We start from the raw sequence: 21523 nt of genomic DNA, 5'->3' as shown, positions 1-21523 counted from the left end.
CCAGGCCGAGTCTTACGGAGTCTGATGGTGGAGCTGGAATGATATCTGTATTTAACAGGCAGACTGCAGGCCCGATGCAGACCCGCGCCTGTGCCTGTGCCCGCTCCTGTGCCCGCGCCCGCGCCCGTCTGATACAGGTCTCTAGAGCTGGCCAGGCTGAGTCTGTGCAGGTATGAGGCGGCGGGTGACAGCACACTCCCTTTACGGTTATTAACTAGCGGCACCCGGACAGCAGGGGGCGCTCTCACTGTTCTCACTGCGCTCGCAGCTCGGCTTAGCGTGGCGTTAGGGTTCTGGGGCTGGAATGTTGGATTGAGCTCATCGTTTACTGTCGGACAAGAAACATTCATTATCAGGCAGAGGAGAGAATCAGCCAAATCTAGAAATTAAAATGGATTTCACTGGGTTTTTTTATACCGTTGCTAATGTATGACTGATATAATGTTGTTTATTTTAGAATTTTTAATTTCAATTTTACTTCACATATTACTTAATATTATCTATTCAATTTACTGCCATCTTGACTAACAACTGTAATATTAAAGACAGGTGCTGTTGTCAAATTGTTTTGAAACCTCATATTTTTGTTTGCTATTTAATATGTGATACTTGAAAATACAGTTTTTTATAAGAAAACAAAAAATGTATCCAGATTTAAATCCAGTGCATGTTTTTTTTTTATATTGATCATCTGTATTAAAAAATTATTTATTGATTTATTATTGACATCTGTCAGGTAGTGGTGACATTCACAAACTAAAGCTAGCTGAATTATTCTGCATTATTCTAAACTTCACAAAAAAGTTTAGAAGACAAAGAAAACAAATGAAAGCTAAAGCAGTGAAGATTAAGCCGTTTATAAAGTTATAACTCCACATAATCATAACTGCAGTTTAGCAGCGCCATCTGGTGCTGGGAGAGAGCAGTGCATCAGTGGAAGTACACAGACAGTATTTGCACACTTACGGCCTGTGTGAACTGACTTCGTACATCCACTAAATATTATCAATGAGCAAAAGACTTAAGGCCTGTTCACAGCAAGAAGAACGATAACTATACCAGCGGAAGATATCGTTCTGGTTATTCTAAGCACGTGCTTGTCTGTCACTATTTATGTATGACTTTATGTACTATTTTGGACTGCTTTATATACACCAGAACATGTTTTTATGAGTAATACACAACACTGAGGTTTGGACATGAGCAGAAGAATGAATGAAGGAAGTGAGGAAGAAACAGCAGTTTAAGAAACACATGAGTAAAAATGGAGAAAAGACTTACTTGATTTGATGTATCCGTTATAGTTACTTTTAGCTGAGAAAATGCAAAGACAAAGTTAAGGAGCAGTGAAATGATGAACCAGTGAGCATTTGAGTTACAAAATCTGAAAACGAAAGAAATGGGCCTATAAAATAAATCACACTAGCGTGAGTGTTTTCTCTATGGAACTGACTGTCTATAAATTAACATGTTAAATAAAAGCACATAAAACCAAGCACCATGGAAAAGAAAACCTACACAAACTCATCAAGGAATTGTTAGCCCAAAAACTCCTGTCGCTGTTACACATCTGTCCTTTCCTCCTCTGTACAGGACGGCCGTTCAAACGTTTGGGATCCGTCAGATTTTTTGTGTTTTTAAAATAAGTCTCTTCTGCTCACAAAGGCTGCATTTATTTGATTAAAAATACAATAAAAACAGTAATATTGTGAAATATTATTACAATTTAAAATAGCTGTTTTTTTATATGAATATGTTTTAAAGTGTCATTTATTCCTGTGATCAAAGCTGAGTTTTCAGCATCATTACTCCAGTCTTCAGTGTCACATGATCCTTCAGAAATCATAAAGACACGTTTATTATTATCAATGTTGAAAAAAATGATGTACAATTTTTTTTCAGTATTCTTTGATGAATAGATAAATTTAAAATACATTCAAATAGAAAACAGATATTTAAAATTGTCATAATATTAAACAATATAACTGTTTTTTGTTGTTTAATAAAAAAAATGCAGCCTTGGTGAGCAGAAGAGTACGGAGCCCCCCTAGTCCCACTTTGTCAAAAAAATGTATTATAACTATCTCGTGGCCTCAAGATAAGTAACTCGTGGCCTCAAGATACTATTTTGAGGCCACGAGTTACTTGTCTTGAGGCCACGAGTTACTTATCTTGAGGCCACGAGATAGTTATAATAATTTTTTTTGACAAAGTGGGACTAGGGGGGCTCCGTAGAAGAGACTTATTTTAAAAAACATAAAAAATCTCACTGATTCCAAACTTTTGACCATACGAATGACACGTATTTACAGCATATACTGTAAACTCTCCTATATAACCATCTTCCTATACTGTTGTAAGTGTTAGTAATTCCAATCAGCACATCTAAATCATTAGAATAAAACACAGCATAAACTGCACATAATTGAGATAAAGACTGCTGTTTTATTCTAAACACATCCGCACGTAAAATAAAGCATTAAAATGAAGATTGAATGAATAACAAAACTAAACTACTGAACTGCATCATTACATTTCACACAAACTGCATGCAGGAGTCCAAGTCTACCACACAGATACTGTATGGGCTTCACATCATGGCACTGCACCAGCCAGATGGCACATACAGTACACAGGCGGCGGGCACAGATGACTACACAGGCACTCGGCACAAGTGCCACCTGGGGAGGCGTTCACTTACAGGAGTGTAAAGTGGTCGTGTTATCATACAGAGACACGGGAGAGAGGGGGAAGCCACGGTGCAGAACCTCCATGTTACTAGCCACACTGTCTGACATGCACGAGCAGCCACGTTCTGCCCCACCGCAAGCTACACAACATGCCAGACGCATTCTCTTGTAGTTGGACTTCTTGTCTGGGGTCATGGGGTGGATGAGGGGAAAGGAGGAGGAGAAGCATGTTAATGGATGGGAGAATTATTTCACTAGCAGAAGCTGGACATCTGGAAACTACAGCGGGCCACGTATAGAGCCCTGGGGAACACCATCAGAAAATCATGTTTGTTATCAAGTTATATACAATTCTGTTACAGAGTAAAATCTGTTGTGTTTTTCAACAATAAGGTATCAGCTTAAAAGGTTTCAATTCTGTTTTTAATTATTTTTTATATTCGTGGGAATATTCTATTTTTGAGATGCAGGTGAACCATGGAAATGCATGGAGGTGAATGAAAAGGAGCTCACTGTAACGCTTCCTGCACAGTACAGGAATATATTTTTTTTACCTCTTAAAGGATTAGTTCACTTCAGAATTAATTTTTTTTTTTTTTAGAAAATGGCCGATGGTTTGCTTATTCCTCGGCTGGGATCGAATAGAGCTTTTGAAGCTGCACTGAAACTGCAATTTGGACCTTCAAACCTTCAGGAACAGAAAAATCCTGGAATGTTTTATTCAAAAACCTTCATTTATTTTCGACTGAAGAAATAAAGACATGAACATCTTGGATGGCGTTGGGCGTGAGTAAATTATTAGGAAATTTTAATTCTGAAGTGAACTGATCCTTTAAATAATACAAAACACATTTACCTCATAAATCACCAAAATCTGTTCTTTTAAAATTAAAAACAAAAACATATTGGGTTAAATCTAAACTCAAAACAGAATAATCCTTAAGTACTGTTAGGAGCCTGTTAGAAGAAGTAAAAAGTAAATCTGTCTCCTGCTGATGATGGATGCCGGTGGGTTGATGGGAGATGTAGTTTTACATTCACACATGCAGCAGGCTAACAGTAGCAATCTGCATTAACAGATGAAGGCAGTCATTACTCACAATACAACACTATCAGAGGGTGAGGGAAATGATCAGATCCAGGGCAGCGAGAAAAAGGGAAAACGTGTCAGTTACTAAAAAAGTTTTATTTTAGGTATTTTAAAAAGTATCAGGTGGAGGTAAAAGCCAAAAAGGTCAATAATGAGGCCAGACGGTGCAGTGATTTTGGGAAGAAAAACAAAAAAACGATTTACTCTTTTGTAAATACACGTACGATTTCTTGAGAGCACATGTTCTTCTGTTATGTATCTTAATCATTGTTTGCCAGCTGTGGGGAAAATTGTGGTAAACTGTAATGTAAAAATCCTCACAACAAATCTAGTTTAATGATCCCAAAAATTCCCAGAGATTCTATTTGGTCAAATAACTTAAGAAAAGTTGCAATTAAAATAATAAATGTATTTATTATGCAAAATGAAAAGCAATATGAAATACACCCTATATATATACAGGTGAAACTCGAAAAGTTCGAATATTGTGCAAAAGTTCATTTATTTCAGTAATTCAACTTAAAAGGTGACACTAATATATAGACTCATTACATGCAAAGTGAGATATTTCAAGCCTTTATTTGTTATAATTTTCATGATTATGGCTTACAGCTTATGAAAACCCCAAATTCAAAATTAGAATATTGTGAAAAGGTTTTCATAAGCTGTAATAAGCCATAATCATCACAAGGCTTGAAATATCTCACTTTGCATGTAATGAGTCTATATAATATATTAGTTTCACCTTTTAAAGCTGCAGTCCGTATCTTTTCCTCTTTGTCGCCATCTCTCTGTTCGAAATCTGTAACTGCAGTGATTCGCGGAATTATCATCTTTACGTGGGTTGTAAATCGGCATGAAACAGCGCGGATGAACACAGTGCTTTGAGGCGAGTGCTGCTGTCAGTCACCGCGCTGTGTGGATACTGGCATACAGAATCACAGATTCACTTTTTGAAAGTTTGACCAACATAAGAATTTTCATAAGAAAATGTCTTCTGAACAAGTAAGTAAAATCCATTTTTGTTCTGACCAACTAAGGGGGAAAAAGCATTCGACATGATAAGCTTCGTTAGATTTAATCAACGAGATTTACAGCAACCGTGCAAATTATAGCCTACTTTGTTCTCAAATTGTTCATGTTAACAACATCAGCATTGCGTGACTAATGTTAAATTTAATGTGTTTTATGGTTACCTGTGTAGTTCAGAATTCATATTCTCCATTATAGCAAAACGAGAAAGGCACAACAAAGGAAACTCCATAACTGTGTGAATTAAGAAAACGTACTGTTACACGATTGAACTATTGAAATGTCTTACTTGTTCAGCAGAAAAAAGCCGTCTCTTCTTCCGTTTTGAACCCCTTCAAAACACGGAGTTCACGCACTTTTCAAAAGCCCCGCCGATGTTTAAATCCTTGTGTTCGCATGAGACGGTTTCTTTCTCTTTCTCTAGCCACCTTAAATCCGAAGTACGAAGTCTTTTGGGTTTTATAACTGCTGAATCTCCAGTTGACACTGATGATTGTTGTTTGGATCTTTCTGGATGCCATAAGTTTAATTATGTAAAGTGCTGCGAGAAAAGCCTATACATCTAAACATCTCGTCACGCGCAGTATAGCCGGCTAGCCGAAACTCCTTCTTTATGTGTACGGGTGTGACGTCATGACGCAAAGACATGCTCGAATTTCCCGCGGAAACCCACCAGTACCACTGTAATTAAAATCATTATTACAAGCTAACCGTTTTGAATCTAGCTATGGCAAGCAGATAGTTTTGACCACTGGCAGAATAAGTTTTTTTTAATATAATTATTTTGGATTATTTTTAACTTAAAAAAGTTACGGACTGGAGCTTTAAGTTGAATTACTGAAATAAATGAACTTTTGCACGATATTCGAACTTTTCGAGTTTCACCTGTAAATATGTAAGGTATTTATGAATACATTTCCTCCTGGTAATGAATAACCTCTGATAACTTACTCCGTTTGCATCCACACTTCTTGATCCGTTTTGCGTCTGTTATGTCATCGTGACAAGCTTTACAGTAGAAAAGTGCCCTAATGGAAAGAGATGATGTTACTCAAAGCATCCACACCACAAAAGAGCTGATGTGATCTGAATCTATATGTGGATCTGTAGAGAACAGCGATGATCTCCTCACCTCTTCACCTCTTTGGCATCACTGGCGATGAAGAAGCCCAGCGTTCCCTCCTGCATCTTCACATGATTGCCCGGGTTAATCAGTGTGCTGGGGGAAACACACACACACACACACTCACAAACCACAGAATGTGTTCTGAAAACTGCCCATCATACGCGTTCATGACATAACTTCTGACAGCTCATGCCACAATATGAATACGCATTAAAAACATAACCATCAGATACAGACCAAAACAGATGAAGAAAATCTAAAAGAAAAAAATTGATCTAAAAGAGTGATTTCAAACCTAGAATATATAAAAATCTTCAAAAAAACCATGCCGTTTGCCATCAAGGATATCAAACCTGGACAGTGACGTGCCTAATTCAACACAGGCACAATTTCAATTTTAGAGACTGAGAACATCCAAGTCATGTGGAATAGGATATTTTTTTTTGTCATTTGTGGAGCGTGACGGTGTCAGTCTCCTTTGCATGGAAAAGAACATTGTGCCTAAAATCTCCTTTTTGTTTTTTCACGGAAGAAAAAGAGCCATATGGTTTTGGAATGACTTGAGGGTAAATTAATGACGACAGGTTTCATTTTTGCGTAAAATATCCCCTTAAAGGAGAACTCCGGCGCAAAATGAACCTTTGGTCTAATAAAACATTGGTACCTAGTCGACCGTTCTCTGAGATTTGTTTTCATGATAATCGAATGTAAAGAGTTTTATCTCTAAAAACTGTTTAGCGTATAACGCTAGTAATGGGGGCATTTAATAAGTAAAAAGAAATCGCTAGTTTATACCACTAACAAGACTCAAAATAGCTCCACACGAACACAGTAACATAATGAGGGTCCCTACATGCAAAACGAAGCATTGAGAACTTTGTAAGTGTACAGACCGTTTAATAAGAAGATAAAGATAAAGACGGTCCACTTCGTGTATACAGACAGGAGCCATCTTTAGAAAACAGTCTCGACTAATCAAACCACGAACGCCGTGCTAAGTGAGCTGAACTGTATGAATGGCGTTCGTGGTTTGATTAGTCGAGACTGTTTTCTAAAGATGGCTCCTGTCTGTATACACGAAGTGGACTGTCTTTATCTTTATCTTCTTATTAAACGGTCTGTACACTTACAAAGTTCTCAATGCTTCGTTTTGCATGTAGGGACCCTCATTATGTTACTGTGTTCGTGTGGAGCTATTTTGAGTCTTGTTAGTGGTATAAACTAGCGATTTCTTTTTACTTATTAAATGCCCCCATTACTAGCGTTATACGCTAAACAGTTTTTAGAGATAAAACTCTTTACATTCGATTATCATGAAAACAAATCTCAGAGAACGGTTGACTAGGTACCAATGTTTTATTAGACCAAAGGTTCATTTTGCGCCGGAGTTCTCCATTAAACATTTAGCATGTTTAAATGCATAAGTGTGACACTACATGAAATAAACAATTTGTTCACAGTAAAAGCATTAAACACGTTGAGAAGGGCAGTGGCAGATACTGTACATTACAGTTATCACACACACACACACACACACACAGCTCGACCAGAAGTACAGAAACTGAACGTATCCCTTGAAAATCTACACATATGCAGTTCTGCCTCAACTTAACGTTATAACCCAGCGCAAACGTTTCAGGGATATACGACGAGTACATTTTCAAGAGGATTTGGCATGACGTGACCACACCAAACGAAACCTTATCATTTCATACCATTTTCCACCCCTGTGTGAAACAAACACACAAACAGCAGCAAAGTGAGACAAGCCACTAAATGCAGGATGAAGACTGAACTACAGATGCGTTCTCCTAAACCACACGCTAATCTTCAACAATACGCTAACATTTTTTTAATGTCGCTTTAAAGAAATATATATAGAGCTGCACAATTCTGGATATATTGAGAATCATGTTTTTTTTTTTTTTTCTCAAACAGAGATGCCGATTCTAAACAGACAACTAAACAAAATAACATGTAATTTACTAAATGTTCTGACAAAATGTTAATTGCTGTAAAATGTTTGATTTAATCGAAATATATTTCGGTAACACTTTATAATAACTGCACGCTATTAATCATTATTTAAGCATTAGTAAACAGTTAATTCATAATTTATAAAGCATTAATAGACATTAATCAGTAGTTTATAAATACAGCTCTAAATGCTTTATTCTTGTTTTAAAAGCATATCTATAATGTGTTTAATAATTGTATTTTCATACTTTATTAATGATCAATTTATCATTTCTAAATGAAGTATATAGTATTATTTACAAACCAGTTATTTAGGAGTTGTCAGTGGTTCATAAGATTACTTAGAAAGTGTGAGTAAATGATTAATAAACTATTTAAATGTACATTCATACATCTTATTATTCAGACATATAGTGATAGTTACTTAGTGAGTTAATAAATGCTTTATTAACATGTATTTCTACTGTAATTCAGGGTTAATTCAGGTAGTTATAAAGCATTTAGTAGTGGTCAGTTAACTATTTTTGTGAGCTCATTTAAAGTGAGGACTAGTAAAGCATTTATATAGGAGATTTAAATATTTTTATGTTCTGTGTCACTGTGTTGTGTTTGTTTCCTTTTTCTGTTTAGAAGATAAATGAGCCTTTAAATCTCCTATATAAATGCTTTACTAGTCCTCACTTTAGATGAGCTCACAAAAACAGTTAACTGACCACTACTAAATGCTTTATAACTACCTGAATTAACCCTGAATTACAGTAGAAATACATGTTAGTAATGCATTTATTAACTCACTAAGTAACTATCACTATATGTCTGAATAATAAGATGTATGTACATTTAAATAGTTTATTAATCATTTACTCACACTTTCTAAGTGATCTTATGAACCACTGACAACTCCTAAATAACTGATTTGTAAATAATGCTATACTTCATTTAAAAATAATAAATTGATCATTAATAATTGTATTTTCATACTTCATTAAACACATTATAGATATGCTTCTAAATCAAGAATAAAGCATTTATAGCTGTATTTATAAACTGCTTATTAATGTCTGTTAATGCTTTATAAATTATGAATTAACTGTTTACTAATGCTTAACTAATGATTAATAGCGTGCACGTGCAGTTATTATAAAGTGTTACCAAAATTTCAATGAATGATTCAATGACTCCCTCAAAAATACTTCACTTGTTTCATTACTGGATTAATCAATATTTTTGAACGAATGTCTGGAATGAATCATTCAATGGCAAAAAACTATTTTAACCAGTCACGTGTCGCCTCCTGGTGGTGTAACGATGTAATCGTTTCAATAGTTATTTGAAAGGCCAAGTTACTTTCAAAAGGGGATTTGCTCTATTTCCACATCAGTGTTTATATCCCAACTATACAATTTTATCCCAGCATAATATGAATATGTGCCACACAGAAATGACAAAACTGTGTGGTTGAAAAAACTGTTTGTGAAGCCGTTTCATACCCATACTGTACATGATAACTAAGGTTTTATAGACACAGGCGAGTCGTTGTCATTATGAAAGGGTGTTTGCATCGAGATCGAGATCTTTTACAGATTAATCGTGCAGCTCTACTGTCAGTACACTGGATCTTTTAGGATTATGAACGTTTTTAATGAAGCTCAGACCGACCTGCTCTCTCTCTGGTCTGATTTATACTCGATCGCGATCAGCAGGAGTTTCAGCTTCACATAGCACAGTCTGCAGAGAAATAAAAGGCACATTAAAAATAAATGACACGTAAAAGACAAGCAACGGGGACTGGACATTTGTTTCCTTATCTCATTTATATTCATCTCCTTCAAACCAAACCAGAAACTTTACAGCCGAAGTATGCAGAAAGAAAGGCTTCTGCTTAATTGAAAAAATGATTGAATGGTTGTACCTCTTAAGTGTCACCGGTGGGCCCAAATCCATTACATTTTTAAAACGGTAATATCCTATACTAAACCTAAACTAATCTTGAAAAACTATATATCAATTGAAAGCGTACAATCTCTAGTTTCCATATTTGGTGATTGATTGAGCCGTAAATTACAGAGGAGCCGTAATTTATCAATTTGCAACAAGAATATTTTCATACTCCTAAGGCGTGTTCAGACTTTTATTTTGAAATAGTGATGAACATGAAAAATCATGAAAGAAGGGTAGAAACCTCAGTTTGTTTTCATGCCAAGAGTTCAAAAGATAGCATCCATTCAATTATTTTAGAAAAAAGGGTCTGAAATTTCTTTAAATATAAAGACAATAAATGATAGATTCACCATTTGTGATGTGGCGGCGAGCTATAACGCACATACTTGCTCTTTTTATGTGTTTCTTAGAGGTTGAATTCATATCAAAATCTGCCAAACTTCTCATATTACTTCTGAATAGGATGTCTACTTCATAAATTGTAAGAAAATTGTGGAAATAATGGTTCATATCACTCAAAACACATATGGAATTGGCGGCGCCCTAATATGGGCAGTAATGGAGTCTGGTTGTGCCCTAGTGGAAGCGTTCGGTACTGCGCCCAAACACACTCTCACTGAAAGCTCATTTTTTGAGATATCAACCTAAAATTTGAAACACACAACTTTGATTTTTTTTGCAGTTTTAGAGTCGCCCAGGTTTTAAAAATATAAATTTTATATAAAATATGAATATTTAATTTGTTTTACATTGTAAATTTTCATAAACTCAAACTTCTATAACTTTTTTTCTGTTTCACTTTCTTAATTTATTTCACTTCTACAAAAATCTGCCAAATGTCTTCTTTAAAACGAGACCTTTATCTTACGTCTATATTCCAAAGCACTCTTGAATTACAACCACTTAAGTTCGAAATGTGCATTTTCATGTATATTCAAAAAAAGGGGGGTGACACTTAACAGGTTAAAGAACCTCAAATATAACAGTTTATATTTCACTAGATCATACTTCCATCTGTATAGTTTTTATGACTTTACTATTAAAATAATTGGTTTTCATAACCGCACACATCATACTTACTCACAGACCGTGGGGAAGGATAAACCCACGAAGGCACTGGACAGATACTCCGTGTACATTTCATTGGCTACTCCCTCGAGATAATACTTCTGCCATGTGTCTTCTTCAATCTACGCAGGAGAAAGTAGAGAGTTTGATACTCAGTATGTAAAAGCTGACATGGTTCTGACGGGCCACACGTGGACTGACCTTGATGTAGGACCTCATGGAGAAGAGGTTGGCCAGCATGGTGGACAGACCCTGTGCCAGGCAGCTCTGGGCGATGAAGCCCAGCTTCAGCTCGGCGAGGCAGATCGCGTCATCACCTTCCTTCCAGTTCCAGCTCGGGATGTTGAGAAGATGAGCCTGGAAACCACAAGGACAGAAACATAAGTAACATAATGTTGCCGTTTGAGCAAAGTCCCTCCAGCGGGAGTTCTTCTCTATATCAGTGTCAGTGTTTCTGAACTCCTGAAACGCCTCCATTGTAGTCTTGAGTCACGAACACGTCACAATATTCCTCATTATAATAATTCATACGCAGAATAAAGGGGCGGGGCCTGGTTGAGTTAGTTAGTAGTGTGTTAAACTGGCGTTTATGGGAAGGGGCGGGACATTTCCCAAACACACTCGAAGCGCTCGACCAATCAGAGCACACTGCTCCAGCCGACCAATCAGAGCACAGTGTGCTTTTCAGAAGGAGGGGCTTCATAGAGACAGGAAGGAAACAGAGCGTTACTGACAGACTGGGAAGAGAGGAGCCGCAACAATGGAGAATATGAGGAGAATAATCAACATTCAAGCAGGAAAACCTGTTCTAGTAGAGTCAAAATCACGAGTTAATATATCCTCTTTAAAGGGCTTATTTCATCAAAAATTAGCCCTGAATAAGACTTTGTCACACTACACTCACCTAAATGATTATTAGGAACACCTGTTCAATTTCTCATTAATGCAATTATCTAATCAACCAATCACATGGCAGTTGCTTCGATGCATTTAGGGGTGTGGTCCTGGTCAAGACAATCTCCTGAACTCCAAACTGAATGTCAGAATGGGAAAGAAAGGTGATTTAAGCAATTTTGAGCGTGGCATGGTTGTTGGTGCCAGACGGGCCGGTCTGAGTATTTCACAATCTGCTCAGTTACTGGGATTTTCACGCACAACCATTTCTAGGGTTTACAAAGAATGGTGTGAAAAGGGAAAAACATCCAGTATGCGGCAGTCCTGTGGGCGAAAATGCCTTGTTGATGCTAGAGGTCAGAGGAGAATGGGCCGACTGATTCAAGCTGATAGAAGAGCAACTTTGACTGAAATAACCACTCGTTACAACCGAGGTATGCAGCAAAGCATTTGTGAAGCCACAACACACACAACCTTGAGGCGGATGGGCTACAACAGCAGAAGACCCCACCAGGTACCACTCATCTCCACTACAAATAGGAAAAAGAGGCTACAATTTGCAAGAGCTCACCAAAATTGGACAGTTGAAGACTGGAAAAATGTTGCCTGGTCTGATGAGTCTCAATTTCTGTTGAGACATTCAGATGGTAGAGTCAGAATTTGGCGTAAACAGAATGAGAACATGGAACCATCATGCCTTGTTACCACTGTGCAGGCTGGTGGTGGTGGTGTAATGGTGTGGGGGATGTTTTCTTGGCACACTTTAGGGCCCTTAGTGCCAATTGGGCATCGTTTAAATGCCACGGCCTACCTGAGCATTGTTTCTGACCATGTCCATCCCTTTATGGCCACCATGTACCCATCCTCTGATGGCTACTTCCATGTCACAAAGCTCGAATCATTTCAAATTGGTTTCTTGAACATGACAGTGAGTTCACTGTACTAAAATGGCCCCCACAGTCACCAGATCTCAACCCAATAGAGCATCTTTGGGATGTGGTGGAACGGGAGCTTCGTGCCCTGGATGTGCATCCCACAAATCTCCATCAACTGCAAGATGCTATCCTATCAATATGGGCCAACATTTCTAAAGAATGCTTTCAGCACCTTGTTGAATCAATGCCACGTAGAATTAAGGCAGTTCTGAAGGCGAAAGGGGGTCAAACACAGTATTAGTATGGTGTTCCTAATAATCCTTTAGGTGAGTGTACATTACATAGTTAAAAACGGACAACCCAAACCTCCCTTCTCAGTCCATATCGAACATTAATAGAAAGCATTAAGCATTAAGCATTAAAGTGATTCCTAGTTTCAGTAGCAACAGCATGTTTAAGTTTAATTACATTTTTTAAAGGATTCAATCAGGCACTTCATATACAGGACCTTTTAAGGGTTCTGTCATGTATTTAGTTTTAATTCATTCATCAAGTTTTAATTTTAATTCAATTTTATGACTTAAATTGCCCATAAACATACTTTATCAGTAGAAAAAAAGTTGAAATAACCTGTTAAACATGAAAGTATTATGTGATCATTTAAGACAATCCTCCTTATATAGAAACTTTTTGGCATAAAGTGTTCTTTAAAATTGAGTCAAGAACCCTAGAGTTAACCTTAACAGTTAACCCTTTTTTTCAAAGTGTGTGAAATGATACAAGAAACTAAATATTACGAATAACATTAAAAGTGCCATACAGAAAAGAACATGTATAGTACAAAATATGGATTGTTACTCTTTAGGAGTTTATCTGGGAATTACAATGTGAACCAAATGTGTAGTCTAAAGTGTTGGGTGTTAGTGACATCAAATGTGAAGGAGTGTGTGTGTGTGTGTGTGTGTGTGTGTGTAAAACCAGTTGTTTCCAGGCAGAAAGAGAAACTCTCACCTTATTGTGGTACTGCAGCATCTGTGTAATAATGCGGATCTTTGGATGGTAGTTTTTAATGGATATCACCCTAGAAAAAACATCACATTTCAAATCAAGAACCTTCTGAAATCCATCAAAAGTTGTTGATTTTTGAGATGAATGCAATAATCATTAAGGAGGTTTAAATACACTGCGCACCTCATGATGTTGGATGCATCTTCTGCATCAGGATCTGCACAGTATTTATTGGCTAAGATCAGACAGGCATCGGCCGACTCAATCTATAAGAAAACAGGTTAAAAAAGTGAATAAACTTTAAAGGATGGAAATAAATGGGTCGAAAGAATTGCTGTTTGCAGGGTTGTTTGTGTTAAAAATCATTAAATCATTCAAATCAGACGAATTTCAAGGAATTTCACCATAGACAAGTCCATGCATTTATAAATATTCATACAACAAAATCATCTGGGAGTCATGAAACTTTAGTGAAAATGATTTTAAAAAATGCATTCGTAGATTTTTTGGTTGATACTCATAACCGATAATTTTTTATATTTGATAACCGATATATTGGCCGATAAATCTACATCCAAATTTTTTATATAATTTTTGATTGCAAAAACAAGTCTCATGTCCCAATCACACAATTATAATGATGTTCTCATTATAACTTTTATGTAGACAGACTTGCTGCATGTTGCATTGAACTGTATTTTCCTATTCAAAGTGATTTCAATCATATCAAGCAATTCAAAACCATCATGTTGAATTGTACCATCATGTATTTGAAGTGTGTCAGCTGAAGGAAATAATCCATTATTTATTGGCTTTAATAAATCGGCCAAAATAACATTAAAAATAAACATATACGGCCTATACCGATATGGTGGCCGATATATAGTGCGTCCCTAATAATAATAAGTTGACATGCAAAATCAATCTATTTTGGGGAGCATCAAAATAAAGTGTTAGCAGATATTAATAATCAGTCTATTAATACTCCTGCTAGTTGACATGTAGATGCAGTTACTTGTAGTTAGTATCGAAATAAAGTGTAACCCAATTTTAAAACTTAAGACTCTCTCTGACTATGAAAACCCTGCGTTTGCCAAAGCAGGACAGATCCCGTACCTTCACTCGAGCGAGATCATGAGGGTTGAGAACAGATCCCTGGTAAAACTCCACTTGTGTGAAGTGTCTCTTGAATAAGGCTTCCAGCTCAAGATTAGGGGAAATACTGCAAACACACACACACACACACACACACACACAACAGCACGGTGAGGCGAACACATACGGCCCACAAAAGAGAGCTATACTTCTTTAGGTGAACACTGCTTTTCTTACTGAGTATTTTTGTCTTGTTTCCAGTCCAGATATCAAACATTTCTTAAATCAAGATATTATGTCCTGTTTTCCGGGGGAATTATTCAAAATTAAGTGAGTTGATGCTTAAAACAAGCAAAATTATCTGACAATGGGGTCAGAAAAATAATCTTAATTTAAACAGAAACATTATTTTTCTGACCCCATTGACAGATAATTTTGCTTGTTTAAAGCAAAAACTCACTTTATTAGGGCCCAAGCCCAAAGGGCGAAGGCCCTATTGTTTTCCTTAGGATTATTTATTATTATTATTATTCTTATTATTTTTCTGCTACCTTTTGGACACTTTTGGAGGCCTTAACATGCTCAAAAACTCCTGAAACTTTGCACACTGGTCAGAACCCGCGGCCATCAGGGCCGGGCTGAAGATGGTACCCGGGCGTGGCAGGGGGGCTCGACAGCGCCCCCTGGAACGGGGTCCGAAAACATGGTCCATAAATCAAACACGCTTGCATGTAATAATATGAAACTCGGTACACATGTAGATCTCCTCGTTTCATATATACTTCACACTCTTACTTTTTACCCCAGCCCAACAGGAAGTCGGCTATTTAGGGTTGTTGGTAAAACACACGCAATGGAATGTGAAATACTCCTCCTAGAGAATTCAAACAAACGGCACGAAACTCGGTCAGCATGAAGTCAAGACATTGAGGATGAAAGTTTGCGAGGGGATTTTTGATATCTCGAACGGTTTGGCCGTGGCGAGGAAACAAAATTATGGCGAGAAACGTGAAACAGGAAGTGTGTCATAACTACTGCATACATTAACTGATCTTGATGAAACTTCACCAGTGTGTTCGCTGTAAGAGCCCGATCACATGGATGTGACTATTGTGAGTCAAAGTTATAGCGCCACCAACTGGCAGAAGGAAGTGTGTCACTTCCTAAATGCTTTGAAATCACCCTCTTATTTTTACCCGATTTGCTTCAAACTTCACTACTATAATGTAAACACACGGCAGATGTAGACCTGTGAATGGATTCTTGATATCTTAGATACTGTTGTCGTGGCAACGCATCAAACTTTAATATTCTTTTTTTATGCTTTTGAGACTCTTAGCATGCCTGAAATTGCTTAAAATTGCATGAAACTCGACAGACACATCTCATTTATTAGCCAGTAGACATGTGCAAAGTTTCAGAAACGGGCGTGTTGAGGGCTCAGTAGCGCCACCTTTTGTCAAAAGTGGGGGGATTAATTTTATCTACAGTAATAAAAATCGGTATGTGTATTGTTCTCCTCCAGCCAGACAAGTTTCTAATTTACACTCAATAGCTCCAACCAACAGGAAGTCAGATATTTTGGTTTGAAAATTGTCATTTTATGTCTCTCTCTCTCTCTGAGCCTACGTCTCTGTGTGTGTGTGTGTCTGTGAGTGTGGGGAGGGGGAGGGGGGCTAGATTAACCATTTGACTGCTGTGTTGTTTGGCCTGCATTAAAAAAGAAAATAAATGTCTTACGCCTTGTATTTTTTAAATAAGTTGTATTAATAAGTAAAGGCATATAACCAGTTGAATTGTAGTGCATTGAAAATAGTTTTATATAATTAGTTTATTAATTAAATTAACTTGGTCCATAAACTTCGTCAGAAAATTTGGTCCATAAATCAAACACACTTGCATGTAATATTATGAAACTCGGTATATAGATCTCATCGGGCCAAACAACTTTAAGCCAGCCCAACAGGAAGTGGGCTATTTTTGTCTTAATGTGGATGTTTTGCAAAACCAGGCTCTACATTTTTACCCACTCCTCTTAAGTGGTTTATTTTATTCCCACCAAACTTTTTCAACATGATGAAAATACATTAAAGAAGCATAATTGTGAATATCTATTGAATATCTCTAATTGTTTTGCTATGGCGAGGGATTAAAATCATGTAAAAAAAAAAATAAACACTAAAAGCCTCATATCTTCTAAAAATTTAATTATACACCATTTATTTCTAGATAAAATTATACAAATATCACAACTAAACCCATTTTATTCTTGTTTTCAATTTAAGAGTAATGTACAAGTTTAAAAACAGCCAGGATGCACTATTCAGTTAAAAAAATAAATATATCAAATAATACATAGGGCTATACTGCCCTCTTGTGTTCAAAATCAGGTAGGCCTATTGTATTTAAATATATTAGGTAGCCTATGTGACTCCGAGAATATTTTCTCACCGGTTATTTGACGTGTAAAACGTGTTAAATCGCTAAGTTAAAAGTGAAAGTAAAGTAAGGACGTCCGCACGGACATTTATAGTGGTGGCGCTCACAGTGCGCTCGAATGAATTTCTATGGAAGTAGAAATGAAAAAACATTCGCTCTGTTTTGCTCGCTCGTCGCCATGGACGCGCACCGTTATGAATTCCAGTGCAGCCGCATACTTTTTAGTGTCACTTGAAAATTAGCGCCATATCGGGGACCGATTGCTTCCGGTTTTCAGGGAAAAGACAACAACAAAAGAGTAAATGACAGATTCGCTTATATAGGCGCTTTTACACAAAATATTCCGTCATAATTTTTCCAGTCAGCTCTTCACTCTCGTGATTAATGAATTTTGACTCCTGTTGCTGATCTTTGCTGCAACTTTCGTTCTGCTCACAATTTAGTAAGCAAATACGTTCAAGTTTTAATTGTAGTGACTAAATGATTTTATTATACACACACCAAATTGACGGTGGGGGGCCATGGTATATTTAAATCTGCATATTGTAATATCTGCTGGGCACCCCTAGTCTAGTCTTATTAAATGTATGCTTCATCTTTCATTTTTAATTTGTAAATTTGATCAATAAATTCAATTATTTAGAATAATAACCGTCATTAGGTGTCGCCAGGCGACCGTCTTAATGAGTGAGTCATTGATTCATTCGTTCAAATGATTCGTTCGAACGACTGAGTCATTCATGAATGAGACAATACATGTTTATGGATTGGTCATTGAATCTTTGAGTCAATCGATTCGTTCAAAATGCTGAATCATTGTGTCTCTTACAGCGACAAGAGTTTAACCCTTGTTCAAGTTTAAGGCCTTGTCTTTTTGGATATATATCTTTTTTTTAAATTCCAAAATATGCATACAACCCATATATTTTAAATGTATCGTTTGCTTTAAATTAAATTAAGATTGTATGTTTGGTAATTTAACCTGAGATGAATGTGCTATATTTCAGATCAATATATTTGTTTTCCTTAAAATTTGAACTAACACTAACTTTATTCTCATCTGAATTATAAATAACTTATTCCTGTATAAAATAAAAACACATTAGAATTTTCTTTTTTAATCAATGTAGAATGTGTAATTGAAAAATAAACAGATTAGGGCTCTGAGGACAATAAATGAAAATCAATGCGATATGGTGAATGTCCAAAAGATGGCTCCCACAGACTGTTTTAAATGGGGTTGGATAAATATTTTTTGCTTTTAGACAGTGTGTGCGTGTGATTTTAGTTGGGTGACAGTTGTAGGTTACAGTTTGACAAGAGTTTATAGTTTGACAAAAGCACTTTGTTGTGTTTTATTGCGAGTGTACACAAATATAAGTAAACACTTTGCAGTTTGAATGATGTCCTCTATGAACAAAATGACGGAGTATGTTTTTATGTGTAACAGTTCAATCGCACCCGCACCCGCACCCGCACCTCACCCACACACACACACAGACACACAGACACACAGACACACACACACACACACACACACACACACATATTGAAACCTGAGTGAAGTACAAAGCCCATAATGAAGAATAGTTTAGCATCCAAATACATCGCAAATGTTGAAACAGTTTGATTCTAATGAGAGAGTTACGTGAGCCAAACACCACCTACTTTCACTTTCGCTTTCAATTATTTCGGTTATTTCTTAATTATAGTTTTTTTTTATTCTTGTTCTGTTCTGAATATCATTAAATTTAAAGAATTGCTTGTGTAATATTTTGAGTGTATCATCAAAACAGATTAATTCTCTCGGTTTAGTGATTCCCTAGTTATTTTTTTATTGTTTTCATTGTTCTAATCCGGTAAGGCAAGTGATATATATATATATATATATATATATATATATATTTTTTTTTATATATATATATAATTTATATATATATATATATATATATATATATATATATATATATATATATATATATATATATATATATATATATAAATATAGCTGCGAGCAGCGATGAAGGGCCAAAGCCGGCGGCACCGCCACCCCGGTGCCTTTAGGTAACTAAAGGAACCGGGGTTGCGGTGCCACCGGCTTGGGCCCGTAATCGCTGCTCGCAGCTATATTTTTGATTAATTTCCCCAGAAAACAAGACTTAAAGTCTTATGTCATTTTACAACTTTAGTAAATGCATCTTGATTTAAGAATTTTTATATATTTGGACTGGAAACAAGACAAAAATATTGAGCAAGAAAAGCATTTTTGCAGTGAACTACTCCATTCAGTTGCACTGTTATACTTACTTATGGAGAAAAACTATTTCTACATTGACATCATCCCTGTCCTTGTGTAGGAAGTCTTTCAGGAAGTTGGAGACGCTCTCCAGTGTGATGTGACCGCAGACGACGATATGCCTGAGTTATCATGAGGAAGAGTTTAAACAAGACGTTACAGGAACTACACGCGATTAGCAAGAAAACAAGCCCAGGCCACATGGAGCCATGTCTCTGCTATCACAGGTTTAACACAATATTAACCTTAAAATGAGAGAAAATTAGACTGCCATCATGTAAAATTAATTAACCCTGAAAAACAACAATAACAAAATCGCTTCTCAAAAGGAGAAAGCCTTTGCATTTTAAATGCTTATATTTTCTAAATGTTTATAGTGTAAAGCAAATAGCAATAAATAGATGAGCACAAAGCAAATATACACTATGAACTAAAATCTAAACACTCCAGTCTTAATATCATGAGAAATTTAAAGCCAAACGCATCTGAGACATTTAACAAGCAAGAATTAGAGTCGTCATTGACGGGCTGAAAAGGTTAAGCAATCAAAATGGTTAATGACAATCAAATCTCAATTCAAGCAATATATACATATACATCTATACATATTATATAATCTGTATGCTGTTTGGATGGCATTAAATTAACACACACACACACACACACCAGGTGTGATTGTACATATATTGTGAAATATGTGCATAATTGTGACACCTTGTAAAATGGCTTATTATTATGATTATCTAGAATCCAATGGAGAAACCCCACCATAATTGATTTAATTATAATTTATTAAAAAAGCTAAACTAGAACAGATTTTTAATAGATATAAGGCACATGCTGGTGACATTATCCCTTACTTATTAACTGAGAATATATACAGTACACACACACTACTGTGCAAAAGTTTGAGGTCGGTGAGAGTTTTTAATATTTAAGAAGTCTCTTCTGCTCACCAAGGCTGCATTTATTTGATCAAAAATACAGTAAAATCAGTAAAATTGAGAAATATTATTACAATTTAAATCAGCTGTTTTCTATGTGAATATATAGTAAAGTGTAATTTATTCCTGTGATCAAAGCTGAATTTTCAGCATCATTACTCCAGTCTTCAGTGTCACATGATCCTTCAGAAATCACTCTAATATGAGGATTTATTTCTGATTATTATCACTGTTGAAAACAGCTGTGCTGCTTCATATTGTTGAGGAAACTGTGATACATTTATTTTTTCAGGATCCTTTAATGAAAAGAAACAGAAATTTTTGCTTCATTATAAATTCATTATACTTCTGATCAATTTAATGCGTCCTTGCTGAATAAAAGTGTTACTTTCTTTCTTGTCCCTTTTTAACAGTAGTCTGTATATAAAGGCAAATCTGTTTGCTTTGAATCTCCAAAGCAAACCTGCAGTTTAAAAGTTCTGGATTCATGAAACACAGACGAACAGAAGAGACCAAATACTGCTATGCTATAAGAGACGTACAAGCCCGAGTGTCACAAGTAGCACACACACCAGCAAGCGATGAGCGACTCACACACGCCACAAGCGATGAGATGATTTGTGCCTTTTGACCCCAGACCCTCAGTGACTATGTCATAATACTACTTCCTGTGGAGGAGCACCTCTGACATCACAGGATGGACTACAACAACTTCCTCTGAGGTAAGAGTTGGAGTTCGTCGGCTTTAAAGGGGTGGTTGATCATGATTTCACTTTTCTAACTGTGTTAGTGTGTTGCTGTTTGAGCATACACAACATCTGCAAAGTTACGACGCTCAAAGTTCAAAGCAAAGGGAGATATTTGCTTTTAAAGAAATTGCTTTTTAAGGACTACAACAAACGGCTGGTAGAACTACACCAGCTTCCTCCCGGGTTAGTGACATCACTAACCCTAAAATTTACATAAACCCCGCCCCCAGGAACACGATTTATAGATTATCATGACAGAATATGCTAATCAATGACTAGAAGATAACTACACATAAGCT

At 36.3% G+C, this 21523-nt stretch overlaps 1 protein-coding gene across 1 annotated transcript in view; it reads right to left on the bottom strand.

Moving 5' to 3' along the window:
- LOC130078461 (calcium-activated potassium channel subunit alpha-1-like) overlaps positions 1–21523 on the bottom strand; it is a 79106-nt gene that overhangs the window by 29055 nt on the left and 28528 nt on the right. Inside the window, exons 9-19 of the mRNA XM_056243974.1 lie at positions 19543–19653; positions 14818–14923; positions 13885–13967; positions 13705–13774; positions 11126–11281; positions 10937–11046; positions 9575–9643; positions 5945–6031; positions 5764–5840; positions 2702–2875; positions 1282–1314 (exon numbers count right to left, since the gene is read on the bottom strand). Of these exons, the coding sequence (XP_056099949.1) occupies positions 1282–1314; positions 2702–2875; positions 5764–5840; positions 5945–6031; positions 9575–9643; positions 10937–11046; positions 11126–11281; positions 13705–13774; positions 13885–13967; positions 14818–14923; positions 19543–19653 (1076 nt within the window). The remainder of the gene's footprint in view (positions 1–1281; positions 1315–2701; positions 2876–5763; positions 5841–5944; positions 6032–9574; positions 9644–10936; positions 11047–11125; positions 11282–13704; positions 13775–13884; positions 13968–14817; positions 14924–19542; positions 19654–21523) is intronic.

This window comes from Rhinichthys klamathensis, unplaced genomic scaffold (assembly GCF_029890125.1).
Source record: "Rhinichthys klamathensis goyatoka isolate OS25496 unplaced genomic scaffold, OSU_Roscu_1.1 h1tg000880l_1, whole genome shotgun sequence".
NCBI lineage: Eukaryota > Metazoa > Chordata > Actinopteri > Cypriniformes > Leuciscidae > Rhinichthys > Rhinichthys klamathensis.
Note: the sequence above shows the minus strand (reverse complement) of the source record. Positions and strands in the feature narration are given on the sequence as shown.